The 12,538-nt window shown below is 35.5% G+C and overlaps 1 protein-coding gene across 1 annotated transcript; it reads right to left on the reverse strand.

The window, feature by feature from the left end:
- Positions 1–419: 419 nt before the first annotated feature.
- Positions 420–12,270, reverse strand: SLC7A13 (solute carrier family 7 member 13). Its single transcript, XM_060127728.1, is given in 7 exon segments — positions 420–541; positions 544–685; positions 2,907–3,268; positions 7,666–7,797; positions 11,586–11,689; positions 11,691–12,190; positions 12,193–12,270. Coding segments are annotated over 7 exon segments (1,440 nt in total).
- Positions 12,271–12,538: the final 268 nt, after the last annotated feature.

Consider the following 12,538-nt stretch of genomic DNA (forward strand, 5'->3'; position numbering starts at 1 on the left):
CTTGTGGGATTTCAGTTCCCTGACTAGGGATTAAACCCAGGCCACAGCAGTGAAAACACTGAATTCTAACCACTAGATCATCAGGGAACTCCCATGCTTTTTTATTTTTAATTGTTAACTTTTATTACAAGACAACCACAACTTCAGTAAAGAAGGGGTGGGGTGTAGAAAAAATGGAAGAGTGGGAGAGACATCAGCAATATATCAATGCAAACCAAGATTTAAGCTTTCTGCAAAACAACAGAGCTTTCATTACACATTACAATTTCTGTGTGAGTTTTAAAGATAGGTACTGTCCTGTGTACTTCTGTATATATCATCTCATTTGAGAAAGAAAGTTACCATAGGTACTTTATCATTAATGTTCCATTATGTGCTTAATCTTTATTTGGAACTTGGTGTGTTTTTAGAAGTCTATTTTATTTCACAGTTCCTACTTCTACTTCTGACATCTGTTCATCAGACACTTCAGGGATGCAAATATTAAACAGCAATTGTAAATAACACGTCATCTTCTCAAACCAAAGCAACCTCAATTTAGATATATTAAAGGTATATAAAACAGAAGTCCACTGAGAATAAAGAGACACACATAGATATAATACATATGTGGAGACTTCACCAAAGGTATCAAAACCAAGCACAGGCTGATAGCTATTGCTACCAGTAGAAATGGCAAAAACACCTGAAAAGAGCAATTTTTTTTAAATTAAATATTAAAACCCATTTAAGGTACTTACATATTTACATAAACAAAAAGTAAGATATAAGCTACTGATAGAAAATGGGTTAAATTATCCATGAGTTTACAGAAATCTGGCTTACTATTTAAGATGTTGAAAATTATTGTTAGGGTGTTGGCTGTAGGGAATGAACATCTAGCATTTGACTGTTCGTGAGTGAAAATAATCATGACCATTTGCCGGTAGGATAAACATCTTCTGGTCTAGAAGGCATGAGTTCTTTAAGAGGGAGTTCCTAAAGCCCAAAGGAAGTCAAAACAATTTTCCCAGAAAAATATCTCAAGGCAGTAGGAAATTCATCTCAATAACACAGAGTATCCTCAGACCCTCTGTTGCTCAAGTAGATATTGACAGGTAAACATTATGGCTCTGTAGGCTCAGTATATTAAAAACAAAACAAATCAAAATAAAAACTTTGGCCAAAACAATTCTCCTTATTTGTTGTGGATTTTTTTGGCTTCTGTTTTGGCCAAAAACGTTGAATCCCTATCCTTGGCACTTGCTTTGTGTTAGTATTGCAAGTGTTTTGCACCAAACATTACCCTACCTAGGGAGAAAATTCAGTAGGCAGTCTCTTTTGCAATGCATTTAAGAGATAGATATGAATCTATATCTCCAAAGTATAACACAGCTAGTCACAATTTATTAAACCCTTTAATTAGAGTGTCACTCATTTGGGGTTTAAATCATTAAGAAACTCCTTTTAATTGGTAAAATACCCCTGAGAAAGGTAACCTATCATCTCAGAGCTTACCATCAGTTATCCAAAAACTGAGAGAGGAGAGAAGAGCATTCATGTGGGCATTAGAGACAAATTTCAAGCACTTACGCTATGGTTACCCTTGCCTTCCTTTTTGATGCAAATGAATATCAAATAATAATATAAATAATAATAACTATCAATATGGCTCTGTATTGTTTGCATGCCTTAGCTCATTTAATACATCCCATATTCTTAGGAGGTAAGCATTATTTATTCCCATTTTAGGTCTGAAGACACTGAGGATCAGTGGTTAAAAAACAAGAAGCTTCCCCTTCCCTATGTACTCTCTGAGCATACTCTGGAGGCCACCACGTAGCAATGCTCATACTATGGTTTTGGTTCATCTGACTGTCTACATAGATTATAGTCTGCCTGAATGCAGAAGCCAAGTCTTATTCCTTTCTGCACCCAGAATACCTAGCAAGGTATTCAAATCATAGTGGCTTCTCAATAATCGATATAATTAGGGGATGGCTGGATGGAAGTAGAAGGAACTGAAAAGAAAAGTTGGTTGTAAGTCAACCAAAGCTGATGATTAGAATGTTGCTTCCTCCCAGAGTTCTTTCTTATATTTTGAACTTAGTGAGAGACAAACATCCTAAAGAGACTGCCTAGATTTGAATCTTGGCTCCACTCCATGCTGTGTGACCTTGGGCAAGTGACAACTTTTATAAACCTATTTCCTTATCTGTAAAATGGGGATAACACTAGTATCCATCTTCTGTATTACTGAGAGAAATAATTTTGATAATCCAAGCAAAGCTTTTAACATGATGCTGAGCCAACCAAGCCTGTTTTACTACTCTGATAATCAAAGCATCAGGCCACCTTTCTCCAAGTTTCCTTATGCTGTCCAGTTTTTTCTTCTTTCCTTTTCTATGATTAAAGAGCACTCCTGTGAAACTCTTCTTCATCCAGACTGAAAGTAAGTTTAAATGTAAGTAGAATTGAAAGGATGGAATTTGTTGGTGATCAAGTTAAGCTGACGTTTCAGGACAGGAGATGCTATAACTCGTGACCCCACAGCAGCACTTGCCTATTCTTATTTCCCACCTGCAAAATCTGACCCTGACTGTGGAAGACACTGGTATGCAGTGGTAGCTATCTACAGAACTAAACAAAGTAATCTCTGCTAAAAAGACTCATAATGATTTGTCTGATAGTCCAGAGGACTATCCTTCTCTCTAATAAACCAAACAGAACCTGAGAGATTTTATATTGAGTAAAATCTACCCAATAAAAATAAAAATTAAAACTAAGACCAAGTTATCTGTACATGCTTCACAATTTGTTAGTAATAAAAAGATCTACTTGTAGACATTCTGAATATAGTCTTCCAATACATTTACACCCAGTATCTTTGATTTCACACAGAAAAAAATTAGAAAACTCACTTTTACCTTATAAGGTCGAGGTAGATTGGGCTTTTGGTATCTCAGTTTTAGTATTCCTGTCATTGATAAAGCAGACCAAATAGAAACTACAATATAAAGATAGTTTATCAAATCAATTGGGTTTGTCAAGACAACCGCGATGGACACCATAATGACAAGTCGTAGCACAGACATAAATGGAGAGGAGTAAATATTAAGCATGTTAAATAACAAAGGCAGCTGGCCCTCTTGGCCTGCAATGTATATTACTCTTGATGATTCAAATACATTAATCAGAAGGTTGCTAAATAATGAGGCAGAAATACCAAAAGGAATAACCCATGTTAATGAGGGGATAACTCTATCAGTCCATGTGAGAGCCACAGCATCTGCAGAAAAACCAGAACACAGAGAAGAAAATGTATTTAAAAAGATAATGATAAAACTTTTAAAATTATTTTTTAAAAAAAGGAGGACATTTAAAAAGTCATTAAAAATTTGAATTTCATTTAATTTCACACTTTAATTCCTTATGCATGTGTCCATTTTAGCTCTGTCAAACCAGTTATTATTTTATGTGTCTTCCCCAGCAGACAAGGAATTTCACTTCTTGAGGGCAAAGATCATTTACTTTCTATATTCATTCAGTGACAGACATAGAGTAAATTTTCAATGATACTTGTGAAATAAATTGATTTTGTTGAATGGATGATTGAGTGAGTGCTTAAACTAAAACTAGTTTACAGAGTACTGATAATTACAGTCAGAGTGACAAAAAGCACAGTGCAATGCTGCTGACACAGGAATGAGACTCACAAAGTTCCCATATCATGGTGCAATTTGAAATACTTAACAGAAATAAAAATAAACCATATAGATAGGGAAAATAAATTACACACAGATTAAAATACTTATGACTTCTGGGGACTAGCCTAAACTATAGACCAGGGACTCTCAGGGGAGGTGGTTTTGCTCCTCAGGGGTCATTTGACAAAGTCTGGAGACATTTTTGGTTGTCACAACTGAGGAGGTAGGAGGTTACTGCTGTCATCTAGTGGGTAGAGGCCAAAGATGCTAAATATCCTACAATGCATGGGACAAAACAACAAAAAATGATATGGTCCAAAATGTCTAGTGCTAAGATTGAGAAACCTTGGTATTGACCAATCTTTAGAGAATATTGAGATTTTTTTACTTAAAGGTGAAGAGATCTTATGAATGCTAATTCAGTATAAGTCAGTAGATATAAAAGGCATCAGTGAAAACAATTATCCACTATCTATGAATCTATCTGAATCCAATTCATATTATGTAGGATATATAAGCTAGGATAGATCATTCAGACTCAGAAAAAAAAATTCTCAGTTTTTCAGTGGAAAGAGTGCAACACGATCTTGTGTCCCTGGGGGTAGGGGTCCTCCAGGGTTATGGCAAAATTGTTTTCCAGGAGAGCCTCCAGCACGTGAACATACTGGCTTATAACAAACAGTAAAATTTTTTCAATATGATGAAATTGAAATTTCATCAGTGGTTCCTGTTCTTTAAAGTCTATTTTTTAAAGCCCTTTCAAATAGCCTCAAGTGCTCTTTTCACTAGTCTCTTTAATGCTATTCTATAATATTGGGCCTTGTTTTAAAATGTCTCCTGCCTCACTTAATATTCATTTTAAATAAGGTATTGTTGGTTATTCCTCCTGAACAGTCATACCTCTGCACATTTTCCATTTTCAGACACATTTCAGAAATACTTCTTTTCAGTAGTGAAGCAATTGTTCTCCTTTGATTTCCCATCCTTTTCAAACCTGGTTGGTTATAATTAGAGGAAGTTCTAGTTCAGCTCTGCTGCATAATCTTTATCTCTATCTTACAATTGATTTTTTTTTCTTTTTCATTCCTTCCCTTATGTTATTTATTTTCTTTAAAAAATTATATTATAAATGCTTTTGATAAAAAGTAAAATAAATAGCTCCAAAACACATAAAGTAAAAATGTGTCCCTTTCTTTGTCAATCCTTCATTCACACACCCCAGAAGTAACTACCGTTAACATCTTTTTTGATATTCTTTCATAACTTTTCTATGCATATATAGGCATCTGTGAGAGGTATGTATATGTGTACATATATGTATTTGTGTGTGTGTGTGTATGTGTGTGCTCCTGCATGGTTAATCTTGCTTTTTTCACCTTCCAATATATCTTGATCATATTAATACATATACATCCATCTAATTATCTTTAAACTTTTTCAGTATTCCATTATATAACTGCAACTTAAATTATTTACTATTTCCATATTGGTGGATTTTTAGGTTATTTTCAATTTTTTACTAATTAAAAATGCTCTTTAATGAACACACTTGTGCCCTCAGGTGTTGGTGCACTTCTCCTCTGAGAGTAAATTCTTAGAAGTGGGATTTGTGAGTCAAAATGTATATACTTTTTAAAATAAGCTAGGTATTACAAAATTACCCTCCAAAAATGATTGTACCAATTTACTAGTAAGTGATTCTAACATTTTCAGTTTCCTCTCAAAGTACTTAATCACGCCTGGTTGACCAGTTATCTGCAGGCTGCTTCTGGTCAAAGAAACCTTCTTAGCCTCTGCTCCCAGACAATGTACTTACTCTTTTGGATTATCTTTTCCTATGCCAATAGTCTCTAGTTTCAAGTATGACACAGAACCCTCAAGAACACCAAGTGGGAGCAACCTTGTCAATGGTGTGTTAGCAGGGCTTTCAGGAACTTTGAAATCCTCAGGCTGAAAAAGCCAGGAACCTGTACTCCTCACTATGACATTTCCACAAACCTCATTGTAGAGGGACAGGCTTCCCCTACTGTGCTGTAGAACTTACTCTATTTTTTCTTCTAAGAAAGACACACACATCCTAGATGGTCTATATCCCTTTGTAGCTTTTCATGTCTTTTAAATATACCCATTTGTTTGAAAACATTCACTCCTTAATCCTTAAAATTCCTTAATTTAGGAATCCATTTCTTTTGCTTATAATTTTTTCTCCTACTATATAAATTTTGCCATTCATTAAAGAAAATTTGGAAAATTTAGTAAAGAATAAACAAAAATCACTCTCAATATCATTCCAACAGGTCATTATTAATTAGTTATTGATATTTTCTGTTTTATATTGTAATATAGATCCTGCCTTTGCTCTCATTATTACATTATAAACAGTCTTTTTACTTTAAGTATTCTTCAAAAATATGATCTTTGAAAAATCTCAGGATGGTCTATTATATACATTTCTATAAATTATTTATTTATTTCAAATTTATTGGATATTTTGGTGGTCCTTAATTTTTTGCTTTCATAGGTAATGCTATGATGATTTTCCCTGTACATACATTTTTCATGTATAGCTCTGATTATTTCCTTAATGTAAGTTCATAATACAATAAAAGGTAGATATTTGAAATCAAAAATATTATTTCAGAATTTAAACATCTAAGGATGATATGTCTAAAAGAATTGTATCAATTATAGTCAAAACACTTCATGTGTCTTCCATACATGCCAAAACTAGTATACCGCCCACAAAAATGCTGCAACTGTTATGACACACCAGAAGAGATATTCATCATTTTTAACAACGAGTATGGCCAGAGCACTGGCCAAAACAGATGCCAGCTTCAGTGAGCCATTACGGCTGAGCCAGCTGACCAACAGCCCTGACCACACCTGTACGTAGCTTCATAAATTTATTTTCTACATAATCAGAGTAGTTAATAAATCATTACTTGTTTTTGTCCAATTTAGCAATTGGTTTGTTCCCACAAATACTCAGAATCTTGACTATTTCTAGTGTACAGCTCCCTAACAGAGCTAGACCACTATGAATCAACACTGATACCATGCATATGGCAGCTTCCTACATGGCAGTAACACAAGAATTGAGGCAAAGTGTGTTAGGACTTTTATATTAAACCTCCCTTAGATTTATTTCCAGTGCCCCAAAGATTTACCAAAACAGTAATAGCTACTCAAAAGACATTAGTCTTAAAAGTACTGGCTGATAACTCAATGTTTAATGCTGATTTGAGGAAATTGCTTGTCTTTCATATTTCCTGTTCCTCATTCCTTTTATTCCTTTTATTCCTTGAATCTGTTACTCATGTTTAAATATATGTTTATTTCCTTAATATTTTCCTATTCTTTCATTTTTTGTTCTACAACTAGGACCCTAAAATAGTTATCTTTTAGTCAAATTTCCAATATGTTCAGGGCCCTTTGCCACTATAAATTTTAGAGTTATTTATGGTAAATAACAACATTATATTACATATTAATCATATTAACTATGTATATCAGTTGACCATTAGCATCTAGTCTTTTAACTGTTAATGTCCTACATTTCAAGTTTATCATTCTTTATGTCACCTAGAAGAACATTTGGAAAATTCATGTTGTGAAATTTTTAGTAGATATAATATACATATTATATATATTATAAGCACTGATTATACAGTGTCACTCTGGTGAGAAGAGATCATGAAAGGAATACTAACATTTTGAACCCAGTCTGCACCATACGCCATCATTATATATACTTTTCCGTATTATCAGAAAACACATTACCATGCTTAAATGTGAAACTCATTTCTAAGACAAATCATGCTCTTTGGCCCCTCTGTTATTTTCGAAAATTACAAGTTGACTCTCTATAAAATAATGAAAAGCAAACAGCAGTCTCAACCGGTAAAATGATACATATGCTAAAAGGACCAGAACTGTCCTTATTATTATTTATTGCCTTAGTTATTTACGTACAAACCTGAAGAGAGAATTTCCTTGGGTGTCAGAACAGTCAGGTAGGAAATGTTAACCAGTAAATAAACAATAGTCACCAGAGGGAATGCAATAAATATGCATTTTAGAATTGTCTTCCTGGGTTTCTTCAGCTCCCCTATAACACACAAAAGAGCAAAATCACAACTGGTAAAACTTATGCCTTAAATTAACCTTTAAAATTGCTCCATGTATCAAGTGTTGGGCTGGACTCTTCCTATCCGCCCCAGCCACCACCACCACCACACACGCATGCACGCACACAGTAGGAACTGCTACACACACCCCTCCCTTCACAGCTTGGTGCTAAATGAAAAAAAAAGGGGATTAATGTTTTCATTTCCCCCATAGATGGTAAAATTTCTGAAGAAATGCACAAGAATGAAAGTGAAAGCTTAGCTCATAAGACCCTGTAGGTTCGGAGTCTACCTGTGTCTTCAGTCTCCTTTGTTAGGTACTAGGTAATGAGTTTGAGTAGTGGGAATACAGTGGTGAGCAAAAACAAACATGAAGCTCAAGATTAAGAAGAGGACCTATGATTAATTCAATAATCACCTAAAGAAAAGTTAAAATAGTGACTGTGGTAAGCGTCCATGTGAAAAGGGAGAAAGGGCTGTGAGAATACAGTATATGACAAGTTGATGATCCCCTTTGCTATCCGTGTTACAGGCACACTGGTCTTCTTTCAGTTTCTCAAAAGTGTCGTGCTCCTCGTTGCCCCTCAGCCCATTCTCTCACGTGGAATGTTCTTTCCTTTTCTAGTTGCCTAGTTGACACTTACCCTTCCTTCAGCAATCATAACTTCTTCTGGGAAAATAGGAGTTAAAAATCTCCTAGGCTAACAAAATTGTCCTATTATACATTCTCATAGCATTTGTGAAAAGAGTAAAAGAGTCCGTCATAAATACTCTCTCCCTGTAGTCTCTTCACCTTCCCTTTATGCCAATATCAAGTGCAGAAAAGACGTGATTTAGCATCATATATAATGATTTTCCAGGATAGTCTTATTCTCCAATATTGCCCCATTTGTGACACCATTTTCCCCAGTCTCACCGTTCTCTGAGAATTATCCTTGACATAAAGAATTGAACATTATAGCTATGTGTACACAATGTGACTCTGTGCCCTGGTAATAGGTAATAGGACCAAGCACAGACCTCTGACTCACTGGAAGCCAATCATTGCCAGTACACGAGAAGATTTCTTGCAAGAATTTGAACCATATGTCAACAAAACTGAGAGAATCAGGAAAAAAGCACGTAATGGCAGCACAAAAATCCAGCTAATAACTCTAGTTTTTAAGTTCTAGAGCTTCCCTAATTCCTGTTGCTCCTGAAGACTGGTTGCTCAGGTCTCCCTTGAAATACAGCATTATTCTTGCAGCAAGTTCCCCTTTGCTAGTTTAAGCTAATGTGTGTAGGTTTCTGTTACTTAAAGCTAAATCCCTCTGACTAATAAATATTTGTCCTTTGACAAATGTCAGATTCCTTCCATCTGCATCTGCCCAAAGGTTGAATGTAATGCCCATGGCATACACAAATATGAGCTGATTAAGTACTTGATGAGTAAAGAATTAGAAAACTCTCATTTAAATGCTGCCTGAACCACTTAACTATTTATGAGCTCCTGGACAATTTATTGACTGTCAAGGTTTCAATTTCCTTACCTGTATATTGGGGAAATGGAAAATACAGAGACAATAAAATTCCAATCAGATGCCTAGCACTTAATAAGTTATTAATGACTATGGTTATTAGTTAAAGATTTTGGGCAAGCAGAAGGGCTACTTTTTAGGATTACCTGTCCTTTCCTCTGGGCCTTTTACTCTTTCTCATTATGTATTAGATTGTTACAGAGGGAATAGGAATATAATACAATATAATATACAATATAATAGCTAGACAGGTAGTGAATATCCTTGGTTTTGAACTTAAAAGATGGCTGTTCCTATGGTAGGCAAAGTCAGCTGCCTACAAATTATTATTTTACTGGTAAAAGTGTTACTTAGAAGTTAGTTATACTTAAAATTTATTAAGTGAATTAACAATCCCAGCATACACTGAAATTCCTTCAGCTTTTGTTTACTGCTAGCTGGTTTTCAAGAATTCTGTAATAATTGATAAGTTAGCAAATTTTGTTAATCTGTCTTCAGCAAAGTCATCTAGCAATGAAACATCTTTGGCAATGGAACAAAATGAAATTGGCACAGATAGACACCAAAGATATCTCTTCTATCCTTAAAAGAGAGAGAGAGAAAATGAGAGAGAGAGAAAAAGAAATTTTTTCTCATTATGCTAACCTTTCAAATTGCAGTGACCCATTTACCCATAAAAGACTAATCTCTTATAGCTTTCTTTTCTCAATACTTCACTTTTAAATTCAAAGCCAAATTTCCTCTCATGCTCAAAATTCGCCAATGACCTCTTAAAATTTTTTCTGATCAGGTCTCACACTCTTCAATTTCTGAAGCATTTCACCATGTTGATTTCACCTCCTTTTGGAAACATGGTGATTTTCTTTCATAATTCTCTAAACTTCCTCTGGCTTCTTCAGCAGATCCTCTTTCTCCACATACTGCCTAAAAGTTGACATTCTCCAGTCATCTGTCTCCAGTCCTACGCCATCTTGTTCTCCTCTCTCTAGGTGCTTGGCTTAGCAATCGTATCTATCAGAAAGCCCATCAGGTGGAAAGCATTTTTGCAGTCACCCAAGATTGTGTGCCATGTCTTATACACACCTGCACACTTCTAGTCTCCACAGCTTCACTCAGATTTTTCTACTGCTAGAACTTTTTGGATTCAATGAAAATTGCTACCTTTTCCACTTGATGACACAGCAAAAGGTGATTTTACCTTCCACTGAATTTCCATAGTAATTATATTTTTCCCTTGTAGCCACTTATTAAATACTATCATGCCATTATTTGCTCATAAGGCACAGAATTATAGTGATTTTAAGTGATAATGCCCATTTTTCAAATGAAGGAGAAAAAAAAAATAAGTCCAGAGGGTTAGTAAGTGACAGAAGTCAGGCCAAAATCTAGGTATTGCCAGTTCTACTAGACTATAAGCCTCTTCGGGGTAAAGAATACATCTTACTCATCTTCAGGCCCTAATACAGGACTTTAAAAATAGTCAGTGTTTAAAAACATATCTGCTGATCGAGTGATTTAATGAATGATGGACACATCAGTCACTACAGGGGGTACTAAGATTAAAGGAAAAATTTGTTCAATAGTAGAGCGTCTGCTTCATGTTTAAATGTCAAAGAAAAAAACTGATAAAATGGTTGACTTTGAGAAACATGAAATAAGTGTGCAAGTTTCCTGAGGAGGTGAGAGGGAAAGGATACAGGTAGAGTTCAAGGGAAGAGACTGACTTTGAAAGTGGAGAGAAAACTTTTGTCCTGATGTTGAAGGGAAGAGTATTAAGTCCAGCCTTAGAGCAATCAAGGATATCTATGATTCTATTCTTTTAAAAAATACTTAAGAGCCTGAGTGTGTCGCACCCACCCACCCATAACACAAACATAGTCTGCACTGGATTATTCTTGGATTCACGGTTTCATGGAAGGGGAGTATTTCCACAGCCCGAGAATTCATCCATTAATAGAATAAAAACTAGTTTGACATGGAGGTCGCATATCTGTGGTCCCGGAATAGAAAGCTGAAAAAGAGAAGTTATTCAAGAAAATAAATACTTTGGAATAACTGTGGGAAAAATTAAGAGTAGGTGATAAGTGCAGAGATGGCATATCTTGATCTGATTTAGAAAATAATAAGGAAGAAAAAATAGATTGAATCATTTATTTTAAATGAAACACAAAATATAATAAAAGATGTGCATTTCACATGGCGTGCAATAAGTCATGGCTTGAGACTTTTTTTCTCAAGGTATTGTTGGTTACCTGCTATATACATAGAGTATCCTCCACCTGAATATGAAAAATATCCTTGGAAGATAGCTTCTGTAAACTGGGAGGCTTCTGGAAACTCAGCACCGAAGGAGTTCTAGATTCTGCTTCCTCCCTCTCACCAGCAACACTCCTCCACTTAGGGAAATAAGGCTGAGTATGGCCATTTTCAGCACGGTGCTGGATATCTGAAGCCAAGTTCCCTCTTTCACACCACGAAAATTCAGGATTCCCACAATCCACAATATGGCCGGGGCCAGACATTTCTTTGGCAGCTTTGGAGCACAGCAGCTGGGAGGAAAAAGCTGGATGCTGTACCCAGTGAGGAGCGGAGACTGACTGGCAGCTAGCCCTGGCCCCAGAAACAAGGTTATCCAGAGGTTCAGGAAAGAGATCAAGTTGCCAAAACATTTCTTCAGACAATAGTAGTGAACTCCACAGCATGGGAAGGTTATACCTATCTCTGCGGAGCACAGAGAGGTCATAATGGGCAATAAGGCACAACCAGCCCAGATGCACAGGGAGAGCCCCACGTTCATGCACGAGTACTTCAATACCCCTTTGGGGGCCACAAAAATGCCTACTCCAATTAAATTAACATAATTATATTAATTAAAAAACTTGTGCCCCAGGAATATCCAAATACGCTCTTGAGCTGTATCTTCCTCTCTGCATCCATTGTAATTGAAGAATATTTAAATTTTATTTATATAGATTATAATTTCTGAATTTTCTTGCCTATGTTGCTGGAAAGGATGTTCATGGATTCTCTGAAATAAAAGAGTGCTGCCCTTTTTTTACACCGTTGTTAAATATAGCCTATGTTCAATCATTGACAAAATATATGTGATGCATCCAAGTAAAATAATGTAAGATTACTTGGAAGGGTTTAAGTTTGACTTGTTTTTTAAATTATTATCAAAATAATACATTCAGATGGGAAAAAA

This window comes from Lagenorhynchus albirostris, chromosome 17, assembly GCF_949774975.1.
Source record: "Lagenorhynchus albirostris chromosome 17, mLagAlb1.1, whole genome shotgun sequence".
Taxonomy (NCBI): domain Eukaryota; kingdom Metazoa; phylum Chordata; class Mammalia; order Artiodactyla; family Delphinidae; genus Lagenorhynchus; species Lagenorhynchus albirostris.